At 39.3% G+C, this 15,783-nt stretch overlaps 1 protein-coding gene across 1 annotated transcript; it reads right to left on the reverse strand.

Annotated features, from left to right (window-relative positions):
• Positions 1 to 9,725: 9,725 nt before the first annotated feature.
• Positions 9,726 to 11,700, reverse strand: tcf21 (transcription factor 21). Its single transcript, XM_007552960.2, has 2 exons — positions 11,029 to 11,700; positions 9,726 to 10,179 (listed from the first exon to the last, which is right to left on the reverse strand). The coding sequence occupies exons 1-2, from the start codon at positions 11,464 to 11,466 to the stop codon at positions 10,090 to 10,092; spliced, it is 528 nt and encodes a 175-aa protein (XP_007553022.1). The 5' UTR covers positions 11,467 to 11,700; the 3' UTR covers positions 9,726 to 10,089.
• Positions 11,701 to 15,783: the final 4,083 nt, after the last annotated feature.

Below are 15,783 nucleotides of genomic sequence, written 5' to 3' on the forward strand. Positions count from 1 at the left end.
TATATATATATATATATATATATATAGTTTTTCATAAGAGTACAGAGAACATACATAGAACTTTCACAATAAATCCAGAAACGTTTTGGATAATTTCAAGTTGGTATTTTTGTCCACTAACTGTTATTAAACTTAAACGTAGAAAAGTTTAATCACACTACAGCTTATCCATTAAGAAGATTGTGTTATTTCTCTCTTCACACTGAAAAAAGAGAATGGAACACAAACTAAAAACAAATTATTTGTTATATGTAATCGAAGTTTGCCAATTTATTTATTTATTTTCTTACATAACAAGCTAATAAACTTAATATATTTATGAATAAACTTAGTTTGATTGCCTGTAACAAATTAACTCACTTTTTTTCTATTTTTAAGTTGGACCACCTTATTTTCCTTTTTCAGTGTTAACAATTAATCCATTCAAGGAATCCCACACAGACTGTCAAATAGTAAGCTGGTGTCGTAATGCATGTGGTCTTACAGTGCGAATGTTAATTCTGATTTGATTGGAACTGACGTGATTTTAAGCCAGAGTTAATGGATTTAGACCTACTCTAATCCTAGTTTAATGAAGGGCTCTTTAGTAGACTGCTTGTCTCTTTCATCATCCTGTACTTCAGCCCATCCGTAGTATAAGTGGTCAACTCATCAACCAGTTTTTCCTAAATAAAACTGTTTGTGTCTGTAGGATTTGTCAAAACATATTTTGTAATGTCTTAAAAAGAAACCCCGTTACGTAATAATGTTGCTTGAAGGAATTGTTGGCATTGTCTTAGTGTCTTGCAGAATCTTTCAGACTTTCTTTTTCAGTTGTGTTAACAGTGCAAGTGTGTGTATCCGTGCGTGTGTTTGCTTGAGTACGTGGGCCGCTCACTGACTCCCCATCCCTATGTAACTGGAGCCCACCCTTCCCTGTCAAAAATAAAAATCATTTGTCCATTGCATGAGTGTGTCCATTAAAAATGCATGGTGAAGGGAGCTTGGGGCCACTGGGGAAGAAAGCTGATACTTGGCTCTCTCCGGAAGGGCATCAGAGTGTACCACGGTGGACAAATGGCATCCAGAGAGAAAGTACGGAAAGGGGGAAGGATGTTGATGGTGGAGGCAAAGGGTGAGCAGTTGAGTGTTATTTCTGAAACTGGCTCAATCCTGACATGCTCATGAGGGCCTAAACTATCTCATTTTGGTGTCTGTCAAAGTCACATGTGGAAATTGCTAAAAGTATCAAATGGAAATCTGTACTCAGTGGTTGCCGAGTACAAATTTGCTGTTTTCAGCTCAGAAAGTTCCAATTGTCTTTAGCTGTCTCTCATCAGTTTATGTTTTATGCTTGTATAAGATCTCCAAAGTAATTCAAATCACAAGAACTTTAATGAGAGACTTCACTATATTAATTATTTCAAGAAGTCAAAGCGAGGCCTTTTTGGGAGCAAATCTGGCTAAACTGGCAGTGATTGACAGAGTTCTAACCGGCTCTAAGATTTGTGTCATTAAGTGAGGATTAGGCAGCACATTTACAAGAAATGATATGTTTCTCACAGTTTTCAGAAAGCAACAAAGGATGTCTTACTTTAAGACAAGCATTTCAGTACTAATGTTGGTACGGTCAGAAAGAGGCCATGCAGTTCAAAACTATTGCAGTTTTCTTAAGGCATTCCAGTTGGTAAATCCCCAAAGAAAAAACCTCCAAAGTTATTTTTCTTTTTATTATTTACTGACTTGTGAATGTAGTAAATCTTTAAGGTAAGCACAGGAGGTAAGGAGCAGGGTTAGGTCCTGATAGCTAATAATTTGGTGAATGCATGAATCAGAAAACACAGAATGAAAAAAACAGAATGGCAGTACTTGTACTAAAAAGGTACTTGCAACTTGATACTTTTCAACATGACCTGCAAGTTGGAGCAGTTGTTTGCACCACCGCCTTGCAGCAGGAAGGTACTGGGTTTGAATCTCGGCCTTTGTCATTCTGCAAGGAGTTTACATGTTCTCTGTGGTTCACCTAAGGCACTCTCACTTCTTTCCTCAGTCAAAAAACATGCATACTATGCGAACTGCTCTCCCTAATCAGATCTTACGTATAAGTGCCTGTGTGCGTGCATGCGTTCTTCTGTGTGTCTCTGTGATGGACTGGTGTCCTGCCGAGGGTGTACCATATCTCCAGTTCAATGACCACTTCAGATAGGCAGCTGCCATCCTCAAGCCCTGCACGGACAAGCAGATGCAGACAACTGAAGGATGAACACTTATCAACTTTGCAAGCACACAAATAAAGACGCATCAGCTGCAGATTGCTTACTTTTTAGATGTGATTGTGTTCTAGACATTCACTTTAGGAAATTGCATTTGCCTTACCTCTGTGAAAATCCTGACAAAGAGTCTGTTAAAAATGTCTTATATGTTCCCTTCTCTTTTGTATGAGACACACATACAATTGAAGATTTGAATGGATGAAATGCCTGTCTCACACATAACCCTGCTCCTAGGAGCCGTGGATCTTTCACTGTTCGTGACTTGGTAGCTCGTCTGACCTGTTGGTTTAAGTAATAGCAGGAATTGTGCCACTACATTCACCAGATAAATCTGTCAAAATACAGCTGTGTGTGAATTTGAGTGTTCTTGAACATATGAGACTGGGTGTATGTTGATGAATGATTTTTCCTGTGTCAAACCTGTTCACTGCTTTGCTTGATACTAAAAAAAAAGATGAATAATTTATGGATTTTGCAGATTTAGATCCATGGAAGCTGTTCTTTTTTTCTTTTTTTTTTTTACAATTTCATTTTCACATTACTGCTTCTCATCCATCTAGCAAAGTTTGATTTCAGCCTGAACCTCCTTAATCCCTCTTCTTGGGAAACCTGTTTTGCTCTTTTTTTTCATCTCTTCCATATGCTTCCTATAACACTCTAGTCCAGTCTGGTTTGGAGAAACACCTCCTGCAAAATCAGACATTTATGCACGTACAACCAAAATAGTCCCCTCTTTCAACCAAGTAACCCTGCTAAAGAAACACATTTGGTTGTGTTCAGTAGGGTGGTCGTATCTGGAGCTAATTAAAAGGGGACCCTCTAAATTTCCTTCACACCCAGCATGAGGAAGACCTCAGATTAGGGGAATATTTTCCTTATTGCCAACTTTACTTTTTGCAGAATTCCAGCGGATAATAATGGAATCCATGTGTGCTGAGATGTGTTCCCGTGTTGTTGTTGAAGCCATTGGGGCAATAGCAGGTTGATAAATTATTTCTTTTTCTTCCTCTATTTGGGTTTGGACTACAACCCTTGGAATGTTGTTTAGTTTTATTAGAAGGACGTGACTTTGTTTTTTTATTTTTTATTTTTTATTTTTTTATTTTTTTTTATGTCTCAGTGCGACATCCCGGTGGAAAAAAGCTGAAGAAGTGAGAGATTTTGTCTAATGTCAAGAAGCAACTTCAATTGTAAAATGTCCATTTGTAATGGCTTGTGTTCTCACATCCACTTTGCTAGTTTTTTTTAAGCAGGTTCTGCTGACACATTAATGTTCTGCCACTTGGTCCATGCGCTCCAAGTCCATGCACTTGCACAAACAAGCAGGGAAGATCAGCTGGAGTTTTCTTTTTTTTTTAACTTCAACAACAGTGGTAGCTTGTGTTCTGCCCCCCTAAGCAGTGACCCATCATCCTCCTTCTGGATTTCAGAGAACTTTAGGTATGAATACCTACTTGTTAAACCCAGGATGGCGCTTAGTTGTGGCGGTTGTCTAGAGGTATTAATTTAAGTGATAATAATGAGAAAAGCAACTTTTATTTTCTGCTATCCTGGGATAACTAACTTATGATTGGAGCTAAGGAGGACCGTATAGGAGTCAGGCTTAGATTTGCTTCTTCCTAATAGCAATAGACCTGAATCCCCTAAAACTAACACATGGGTAATCCTTATACATACACAGACACACACACACACGCACATGTACAGAGCCACTCCTGCTGCAGAATCTCCCACATGCTGCAAGCACAGGTAATTGTGCCCACCTGGGAAAACATAATTTAGTCAGGCGCCCCTTCCTTCCACTAACACGCTCCTATACCCTGGGTATGTGTGTGTGCATGAGTGCATATGTGTCTATGCATGACCTCCTTTAGCTTTTTCTTGCTCTTTGATCCCAGAATGTATTTGGTTATCATAATTCCCTGAGCCCCAATCCATTCAATTACATTACAGGATTTCATAGAGCAGCAAGTTCAAGATTTCTCTTGCATTCATGCATTCAGTTGTTATTGTCAGATATTCAGCTGGTTAATTAATTATTTTAGCTTTAATAATAAGGTGGATAGGTATAGAGCAGGGGTGGGCAATCCTGGTCCTCGAGGACCAGTGTCCTGCAACTCTTAGATGTCTCCCTGATCCAACACACTTGAATCCAACAGCTGAATCACCTCCTAAGTGCAGTCAAGTTCTCCAGAGTCCTGCTGAACCTCATTATTTGACTCAGGTGTGTTAAAGTAGAGACACATCTAAAAGTTGCAGGAGACCGCCCCTCGAGGCCTGGAGTTGCCCACCCCTGGTATAGAGAGACATGCAGTTTAGAGGGTGAAAAATAATTGATGTTGCTTTAGCACCTAAAGAACACTTTGATTTGTTCTGGTTGGCAAAGCTGAAGACCAGGAGAAACACTTTTGCTATTTTTGTATTTTATTGTGATTTTTTAAAAATATTTACACATATTAGCCTTTATAAAAGTTCAAGTGGATTCACATGGTTGAAATTACCTATACTGCAAAGATTCTGCTTTCAAGATATTTCTGGTGAGGACGTCATGGAGACGTCCTCTGGGGTGCATGAAGAAGTTTTCAACTTCTAAAGAATCTTGTTTCCTCTTTGTCTTTGCACAAATGTGTCATTTTTTACAATATCCATTTTAAATGTTCTGATCTGATCTGAATTGTAAACCAGAAATACCTATTCATGTATGCAATACATAGAAATATATGGCTTATGTTACTTTGGGGGAAGTTTAGATTTCTCTCGTGTTGTCTAGCAAAAAGGGGTTTTCTAATAGTTAAGGAATGACAAAATGGCCATAAGCCCAACTACAGGCACCTGCTCTGCTCCTTTTAATAACAATGATGTGATCGCTGCCGTAATACGGACACACACGCATACACACGCACACACGACACAAGTGCGAGCATGCCAGTAAACACGGGTTGGTGATCTGGGCAGACCCCAGCTATCTTTGGCATCTCCTCTGCTCTGCTTGTTGCTGTGCCAGTCTGCCAGTTCAGCAATGCCATCTGATATGATTTGACACCAGCAGCAGCTGTCATCCAGCTTTTGCCATGCTAATATATCTGGCAATTATTTGAGTGCAAGTTCAGCAGCTTTACATAATCTGAAGCAGCCTGGGTGCCAAGTACTTACCTAACAGAAGCAAATGTCACGGTAGAGAAGATTTCTACCCTAAAACCTGCTCACTCCTGAAATTTATTGGAAAGAAATCAGAAGGAATTCATTTAGGCCTTGACTGTTAACAGTTGAGTGAAGATGTAGCAGTTCAACCTAAACCCGGTTATAATCCCATGTTGTTTTTCTTTTAATGCAATCTTATTGAATCACTTTCAAATGGGACGCACCGCAGAATAACACAATTTTCTTGGAAAGACAAAGCAACAAAAAAATTTATGTAATCTGTAACATTCTAAGAGAATCTCTGATCAACATGCTCTGCAGCTATTCACTATTTTTGAGCATAATATTCAGGTTCAAGTTCAAAGCTGTACTTTTAAACTAAATGTAAATCATTCATATTGAAATTTGTTCTTAATCCCTTCACAGTAAAGTAAGTCATAATTTATAATATGTTGAGCTGCCTGGGGGTTTATGTTGCTATATTTTTTATAACTTGGTGAAGTTATTATACTTTATTATTTTGTTTTGTTTTTATTTTTCTCTGCAGCTTTTTAATGTGGTTGTTCTAGCGTGCTTTATAAATAAAGTTAGTTTGGAGTGAAATTATGTTAATACACTTCCATATGTGTTTGTTAATGCTAAATAAAGTTAAAAAGCATTTTTGTTTCATGAGATGAAAATAACTCTGCTGTTATTTGTTCAATTGTTATAAAATATCATCTTCGTACAAGACTTTAAACCCTCATATGTCTCTGGCATTTTTTGGTACCTATCGTACTGCCTAAAATACGCCACGCATTTCATCATAGGGCCTCCTTTGCTGCCATCTACTGGTTAACGTTGACAATCAACTGTCAACAATTGCCCTTAAATTCAGATCTTTAGGGCTAAAATGAAAGCAGCAGATAATCGGTGGGAAAATGTCGTTTGTAAATTATTAGACCAAGTATTTATACAGATTGTTTATTTAGTTATATTTGATTAACGTAGGTTTCATTAAACTGCAAGGAAAATTGATTGAGATTTTAACAGCACTGAGTTCACCTTACTCTGCCATGTCTGTTTACATATTTATATGTATACACAAAAGGAAGGGAATGTTGTTAATAGCTTACCGACTTTTTGAAATTAAAAAAAGAGACCTGATCAATGCAGTTCATTACAAAATTACATGTTTATAGTTATACTATACAACTTATTGTTCAAATAGCCAAATACAGTTTTTGAATCCTATCTTAACACGAGTCTTCCTCCCACACTGAGAGTGAATCAGCTAAGCAATATAAAAAGCTTTTTTTTAAATGTATTTTACAGGAACAGTTGTTTTAGCCTAGCAATATATATTGCGTCCAGAAGAGGGCACTATTTGGGTGGAGCATGCCTTCCTGTCCATAGAAAGAAACAGCATGAGTTGTAACAGTAAAGAAAAATCTCCAACTCCCTTCAGACGGCAGCAGCTGCAGTTGTGATTATTCAGATTTAGATTTGAACAAGAGAAAAAAAAATAAGTTAATGAATTTATGACGTCTTGACTGGTGTGTGAGTGTGAGTGCCTTGCATAAGTATCTAAATCTCTGGCTTTTTCACATGTGACACCAATAAACTTCAACATATTTTGTTCTGATTAAATTAGATCAACCAATGCAAAAAGTTGCATAACTGGGAAGCTAATGGGAAAGTTGCACAGTTTTCTTATTTTTCTTGTTGTTTTTACAAGTTTTATTCATTTTATCTCAATCTGATGCACCAAAATAAATTCTGTTTTGAACATTTACCTTTAGCAGCAATGCAATTTGTAAATGAGTCTGTAAATCTGTCTGTAATTTAATCTCGGTATGAGCAGAACATTTGTGAACAAACACCATCATAAAGAGCAAAGAACAGATAGGTCAGAGATAAAGTTGTGGAGACGTTGACAGCAGACTAAGGTTATAAGAAAAAAAAAGACTATGATGCCTCAACAGGCACTATTCATTTCATTAAGATACCTGTTGAAAAACCGTTTGGCCTACATGAAAAATGCTGTTCATGAAATAAAATTAACACTGGTATATCATCCAGACCAGACGGACCTAAATACAGAGTAATCCAAACCATCCTAGTGATATTAGAACCTTGACATTAAACCACAAGAAAGGGTCAATAAACATACAGCCAGGGCAGTAATGCAAATACTAAGCTCACAAATCAAATATGAATGAGCATTAGCTACTTTGCAAAGATTCTGCACAATTATTATTCTCAAGATATGTAAAACTGGTATGAACTGGCAGCTGTAACTGCAAAGAGCAGGGTTCCTTAAAGTTGTGGTAGTATGTCACACAAGCCACACATTTCAGATTGTACTTATAGGAATGTCATATTCCTTTGTTTCCATAAATATGCAGTTTTCTTAGCCCAAGAAAAAAGCGTGTAAAAGTTCAATATGAAGAATTTGATAAGGCATCATTTGTGAACACAATGATTGGTAGAATGTAAAACACATAGCTGAAACACGCTAACAACAGAGCTACAGTGGAAATATTGTCTACAATGGCAACTTGTTAAAAGTTTTTTGAAAGGACAAGAACCAAAAAGATGTGAAACATGACAGGATCAGAAGGAAGAAAATTGGATTTTTGTCCTCCCCTCGGTGAGAGTACTTTGTTCACGTCCCAGTTTGGGCAGCGGTCCAACAAAACAATTAGCAAGTATGGGAATCCCAGTCGTGCTCTTAAACAAACCCCTCCTCTCTTTCCCCTATTCTCTCTGGTTTTCTGCAGATGGCCCCAGCAGAGAGATGGCCAAGTTTATTTTCTCCACGGTGGTCCCTGTGTGGCGGCGGCGAGGCCCCTGCCATGCTGCTCCTGATGTATTAGGTGAGGGTCCCTTAAGAGATGTCAGCAGGACTCTTTTTATTGCTAAAGCACTCAATCTTATTTTTCCTGTTGGAGAGGACTTTGGTAGTGTCCTGTCTGAGAGGACGAGGTGAGGTAACAAGTGATTACAGTCTAAGAGGGACATCCATCCTGCTGCAGATGGATGTGGAGTAAGCTACGAATGAGAAATTAAGAAAACATATATAACATACCACGTTAGCACATAAACAAAACAAATATCTTCATAAAACAAACATTTAAAAAACACTTTTCATGTAAATGCAAATTTAAGTGAACAATTAGAACAAAATCAGCCAATTAGTACTTCTTCAGTTTGTGCTATAGGCGTATTCAATGTTTTTAATAATAATAATTAAAAAAAAAAATCAGGTGTTTTGTAATTAATGGTATTGTCCAACATTGTTCCTTCACCATGAACACATGTAAGCAAAAACAAGAAATATGCTGTATATATAAAGTAAGGACACATCTGAATTTTTCCTGTGTTGGGGCCAAAACAAGTATATTAGTTTATTTTACAACACTGTCAGCCAGAGTCCGTGCTGTATAGCAGTGACGTCACTATGCATGACAAAATCTAAGCTTTAGATTCGCAGAAATAAATGTGTCAAAAACACGAAATATAAATTAGAAAATTGATGAAAAAAAATGCATGGTAAAACAGATGCTTTTTTTCCCCCTTTCTTTTGCTGAATGCACGAAAAGAAGATCATTCTGATCCATTTCTGTTTTCTAGTCAATTTAAGGTTGTTTTACTTTAAGCAGATAACAGCTTAGGGTATTTTCTGTTGGAAGAAACACCAGAAAATTAGGATAAAAGTGAAGGGATTCCTTTGAAACAAAAAAAAAAAAACATGATGCAAGCAAACACTTTTTCCTTGAGATTCTTCTGTGAGAAAAAAAAAAGGAGAGAGGGAGAGCGAGAGGCGGTGTGTGCATAAATAACTGTCGGCATGATGTAAACACTGCGGTCATAACCCGGGCAAATTAAAACAACTGGCTTGGGCGGGTTAAACTGGGGATAGGTTCTCCTCGGCTTTGAAGATCCACACATTTTTATTGGCTGAATCCAGGAGGGAATAACCAATCAAGCCTTTGCCTAAATAAAGATAATCCCTTGGCCAATTAAATCCAATTAGCGACTACTGAACGCATCAAAGATATAAGATAGCCCGAGCTGAGCAGATTTACCAGAATGAGCTGCAGGTCCATTTCGGGACTTGGACTGATATCTGAAAGCATGAGCGGTTTGTTTACGCAACGGTATCCACGTCCACCGTTATCTTTCAGAAACAACAGAGAGGGCCTTATCAGGAACCACGCTTTGTCGGTGCTCAGGTTCTGCTATTCTGAAGGAGAACACTGATAGGAAAGGTGAGCAGGTCAGAGAACTGGCCCACACAGCGACATAAAAGAAAGGAAATGATAATAACATCCAACACACAGAGTTAGAGGTGGGGAAAATATTTTTATATACATGCAATCTGTACAGAAATTTAAGACAGGAAAAAAAAAAAAAAAAAAAAAAAAACACCTGCAGATTATAACAAAGTACAAAAAAAAGTATAAAAAGGTAATCTTTGAACCAGCAAAGATAGCAGGTGAAAGAATCTACTTAAATAAATTGATCTTCTTTTCAAATACGGGAACGTCGAGAGAAAGAGAGAGAGAGATGCGCTCCCTTTATTATTCCCACTCACAGCCTGCGGAGATGAGACTGTATTTTAGTCAAACTTGGAAGTTTTTATGTCTTTTTGAAAAACAGAGAGAAGGCGAGAGAGAGAGAGAAATCAAAAGGCTTCTCCCACTTCGTCGCATCAGGACGCGGTTGTTCCGCACAACCGAGTCCCGTTGAGCATCTCCTTCAGATCAGTCTCCGGTTTCCCTGCGACCATGAAGGGCCACGTCTGCGGAAGGGAAACAGAGTTAATTTGAACAGCAGTTATTAAAGAAATCAAAGTCAAACAGAAATGCTCGTAAGAGTGTGAATCGTGGCTTTTTATTTTAGCCTTTTTGACTAAAAATAAATAAACAACACAGAAGCAAACTCGTGCCATTATGGTTTGATTTTATTCTCAAATTAGCTTTATTTCTTGATATCTTTTGTGGATTGTCTTTAGTTTAAGTCGTTGTTTCGCTTTTTAATTATATGACAGCAACATCAATTCACTCTTAAAAAATAACTCTACTACCTACAGCAAACCGTTGCATCAATGTCAGAGTCTTTCTATTCTTTAAATATATTTGATCTGCAGATGTAATATACAGTCTGACTAAGAACTGGTCATAAAAAAAAAATACTTTCTTCCTCCGTTATGCACCTGCCCTGCAACGCCATCACCTACGGCATCCATAAGGCTTTAGATGGGCCTTTGGAGGCCCTGTGAAAAAAAAAAAAAAATGATGGGCATGCAAATTTAAAGCCACCACAAATAGGTAACAGTGGGACAATCTCATCCTTTATAATATCAAATACATTTCAAAAATATGTATCTAAAATGACGCCTTGTGTTTATGCTTGTGTCATTTTAAACCTTTTTTAACCTTTATCCTATTTTTAAATCCATCGCTGACTCCTGGTTCCACCTCCCGATCTGACAGCAGCACAATAGGGCACTTTTTTTCGAAAATGGAGGCGCCAATTATAACAATAAAAATACACTGCTTTCTGAAGCCTGCGGCCATGTTTTCCTCAACTCTCTCCTGCAGTGGATGGCACAAGCTGCGCTGTTTTTGAGTTGGGTTTTGAGTCTCACCAGGTTAACTGGGTGCGTATATCCGTTTTCATACTTGTCGTTAGCCAGAATCTGCCGGAGATGCGCGATGTAGCTGGACGCCAGGCGCAGCGTGTCCAGCTTGGAGAGCTTGGTGTCCGGCGGTACCCACGGTAAGGAGGTCTTCAGTCGCGAGAACGCCTTGGACAGCACGCGCATCCTGGCTCTCTCGCGCGCGTTGGCTGCGTTCCTCTGCACCTGTTTGCCCTCCTGCTGCGCCACACCCTTGGGCGCGCTTTTGCGTGACGAGCTCTTGCGCTTCTTGCCAGACGCCTCTCTCCTCCTGCCCTCGGTAACCAAGCTGCCCTCGCAGTTGGAGCTCTCCTCCGTGCTCTCATTGGAGTCCTTACCGGAGGAGCCGAACTTGAGAATGCCGTCCAAGAGCTCGTCGTCGACGTCGCTGAGAGATCCGGTGGACATGGTGATGCTGGGACTGGACGGGGAAGCGGGCTCAAATCATGGGAACGACAGAGTTGATTCTTGACAGAACAGAACGGGGTGCACAAACACACTCCTGGGAGTTCATGTACAAACTAAGTGAGCGTGAAAGAAACAGGGAAAAAAAAGAACACTTTTTATCTCCATGAGCGGAGAGGGCGTTACCTCATGCTGGGAGGAGACTGATCTGAGTCGGTTCCCTAAAGTTTCCAGGACCCCGATGGACCTTGGATGAGTCACTGGGAACAAGATAAACCGCCAGATATTGAATTGATTCAGCAAAAATGAACTTTAAACAGCCTCATTTGAAACTGATTTGACTGAGATGAAGAAAAATATATCAAGCAGACACAAACGTAGCCTGTTGTTCAAACTGTAGCTCGAGACGCTGCTTTAACTTTCCATATAACATTATCCCTAATCTGTTTGCTAACAAATCTCTGAGGCCTCTGCAGCAGCATTAATGCTCAGAAAGGTTAATTCTGTTTAAAAAGATGGTGACTTCTGAAGGTAGTTGTAGCCAAAGGTTTTTATTTTAGGGTATCGGAGTAAAGGAGGTGGGGCACATATACACGCTCCACTTTTCAGGGCTGAATTTGTAAGAATTATTTATCTATATATATAAAATTTCCCATTTCACAGTGATCCACTACTTTGTGTTTAGGTCCATCCCACACAATTTCAATAATACATGAATGATGCAAAAAAAAAAAAAAAAAAAAAAAAATGAATAGTTTTGAGATGTGCTGCATAACATTACGTTTCTATCTCCTGAGTACAATATTGCTATTGTAGGTAAGAATCTGTATTTTTGTCGTTCTGCTCTGTTTCTGCCGAGCTTTCTGCACTTCCTGGCTGTTAAGTGCAAGGACAGGGGGTGTCACTTCTCAAATGGCAAACTGGCGCCTTGGTCCCCTCTGATGTAATGGATACCTAGCACCCACAATCCTCTGTTTGGCCTTCCACATCATTCCACACTGATGCTCTTTGCACCAGCCCATTCAGGGCCACGTCCAAACAACTGGAGCTCTCTGGAGCTTCACGAGAGGAAATCCTGAAGGCCTGTGATAATCCTTTACTTCTTTTGCACTTCCGTTTTAGTTTTTTTTTTAAAAGTTTTTTCTGTTTGCATTATTCCTCAACGCAGCCTAAGATGTTGATGGTATTTCTAGCACGAGTGCGTGTTTGCCCAAGTACGTATGAACGCATTGTCTTTGCATGCACATTTTAAGCATGCAGAGTTAAAAAGTGTGTCTCCAGAGAGCTGACCTCTAGTTCTTTTGTTTTCGGTGTATCAGCCAAACGATGACGCTACTTTCTTGTTGATTCCTTTGCTTTAAGCTTTAAATACATTATCATAAATAAGAGAAATGGACATTAGCAATACTTATTTGACTGGCTGAGAAATTTGCATTTGTAATGATAACAACAAAAATAGATTAAGATGCTGCCAAGCTAAGCAGAAAGCAGGGGATAGATAAGTGAAGGGATAAAGAGGGAAAAGAGGCCAAAGACGGGGATTAATCTTCTGGGTGGGCTGAAAATCAAAGCACTAAGAAGAAAAGTAATAATAGAGTCTGTTAGATTGATGATCACCTCCGAGATACATGGATCTACACATGAGAGAAACAAGAAGACAGATGGAGTGGGAGCCAAACTAAAATAGCCCATAAAAGAAAAGTCAAGGGACTCTTTTTCTATTCCCTGTATAGCAATAAGAAATGATGTAATATAACTATTGTCAGCGCTGAAATACAGCTTAATTTCTGTATGATAGACAACACCAACCAAAGAACTAAGTACTTGCTGTTTTGTGAGAGGGTGATTTTCCTTTTCTTTTCTTTTTGCAACAACCCTTTATGAGAATGATAAAGCGTTTCGGAAACCCTCTCTCTGAGCTGCGGTCACACAGAGAGTGACACGAGGCAACAGGTGAAGAGGGGGGAGAGAGAAAAGAGAGGGGACCCTGGCAGTCATGGAGGGACATGCTGCTAATTAGCCGGTTTGGGGGCAAAGGTTAGGCTGGTTGTGTGATGTCACCATTAAAGGAAGGGTTCCAGATGTTGGTCACATGCAGGAGGGCATCCGATCCTCCCAGTCATTATCCGGTCATGTTTTCGCATAAATGTGTTGGTTGTTCAAAAACAGCCCCCCCCCGCCCCCATTTCTCTCTCTCATGTTTTATTTCTCTGCTCTACTTGTGCTACTGCTGTGTTCATCTTTTCCAAACTTTGGAAAGCTGGATGAATTATTATTTTTGTAACATCCTATAACAAATAGGTGTAATTACCAGGCCTTGTTGTATCCCACTCAACGGCGGTTTCTGATTTTGGTGAAATTCTTCTTTGCCCAATGATTCCATCATTTAGCTCCGTATCGTAAATAAAGGGATGTTGCCTTGTTTTTTTCCGAGGCAGGAAGAAACTACAGACAGTGTGGCAAGACAAAAGGAGTTAGTGGTAAAAGGTGCAATCCTGGATGGATTTTGTGGCCTTTATTTTTAATTGTTTTGCCTATTAGTTTTGTTCCAGACCACATGCAAGCAAAACTGTAACTTCATCTGCTTGGTGCTCTGTATCTCAGCAACCTATGAGCAGTTGTCTCTAAAGAGAAATGTTTAAAAAGGTTAACGCCATTCATTTCGGAGGAAGTTGGAGATTAGGTGTCAGTGTCATAAGATGCTTTTTTAGCCCTTTTTTAGCCCTTTTAGCTCTTTGCTGTAAACGGAATCTAATGGGTGTGCAACTGCTGATTAATGCAAGAACAAGGGGTCCATATTGCGAATCAAAATACCATTTATTTACAAGAGAAACATTCCCATGTATTTTTGTTGCACACAAAGTGAAAAGAAAAACAACAAAAAAATAAATGAAAGGCAGAAACTGATTACTTGGTAGCTGTACAAACCAGACCAGGGCTGGAAGTCTGGAGTCAGGCTTAGGGTGAGAAAAAACATCATCCATCTACGTCTGAGCAGTGCAGTTGCCCTGTCCCTTATCACAGCTGTACTCCCACTGCCAACACATACTCTTACACACATATTCACAAATTGCTTTTCACCTCAGTTCAAATATTTCAAAAAAGATTTTTAAAAAAATTAAAGCAAAAATAACCAAAGAGAGGTTGCGGAGAGTGCAAACACACAGCAGGGAGTGAAGAAAGCCGGGCCAAAGGGATGGGGCGGACAATCTGAGCAATAAGAGAGAATTATGTACAAGATGATGGGAGTAGGAATATCACGCTGTATTTCAACAAAGCCACAATCCTTTGATATTCAGTGACAGGAACATCCGGGACAAGGCAAGAAGAGATTCTGCGAAACGAGATGAATTTTCTGTCATTGTGTGGGTTGCTGACCCGGAAGTCTTGGCCCTGCAGTGTAAGTGAGCTATTGGCCTCTGGAATGTGAGCGCACATGCACACTTATCTGTGCAAGTGTATGCATCTGTGGTGAAAGTGCTGGTTTCACAATGTGTGTGTGTGTGTGTGTGTGTGACGGATGAGTTTCTGCGCACAGGACATTGAGCGTGCCAGTTCATTAAAATTACAACTCTGAGTGCTGTTCACCATTTTCACATAGTTTTGTTTGTGTTTCTTGCCTTCACAATAGTCGCACATCACAGAGAAATAACAACTGACCAAAGGTGATTTGTCATAAACACGTTATGTGGAGCCTTAAGAAATGTTCACTGATCATTTTGGACAGTCTTTTGTCAACAATTATTTTGGAGAATTGACTTGATCCATTTTTCATCAGATTCAGATTCATGAGGAATTTAGAACCTTGAAATAATCTGACTGGTCTCTTTGAGCTTTATTTTGAAAAGCCAACATTCTCACTTGCAACATGGAGCATTTTGTCTTACAATACTCTATGAAGTGTCCAGGCTTTTATTTTGAAGAGCATTTTTACATTGTATTTTGAAATTCCAAATTTCTTACCCTGAACAGACCTGTTAGATATTTGGTTTTTTCCTGACTGCTGACCACAGTAAAATCAAAACACGCACGCACACGCATGTTTGTCTGGCTGTCTTTGTGGGGACTTTCCATTGACTTCCATTCATTTCTACAGGCTAAACCTTACATTTACCCTTTTCCTAACCCTAACCATCACATACCTAAATCTGACCCCTGACCCAAAAACAGGGTTCCCCCTGGTGGGGACCAGGCTCCGGTCCCCACGAGGAGCAATTGGTCCCCACAACGTAGTATATGTCAGGAAAATCGTCCCCACAAGGTATTACAAACAAATGCACACACACACTGATTTGAAAATCACTAAACACACTTATGACT

This window comes from Poecilia formosa, unplaced genomic scaffold (assembly GCF_000485575.1).
Source record: "Poecilia formosa unplaced genomic scaffold, Poecilia_formosa-5.1.2 Scaffold53, whole genome shotgun sequence".
NCBI lineage: Eukaryota > Metazoa > Chordata > Actinopteri > Cyprinodontiformes > Poeciliidae > Poecilia > Poecilia formosa.

Coding starts and splice junctions, on each gene's coding strand:
- tcf21 (XM_007552960.2), bottom strand. CDS start 11,466: ATGTCCACCGGATCTCTCAGCGACGTCGACGACGAGCTCTTGGACGGC. Junction 10,180..11,028: donor ATACGCACCCAGTTAACCTG/GTGAGACTCAAA, acceptor TCCCTTCCGCAG/ACGTGGCCCTTCATGGTCGC.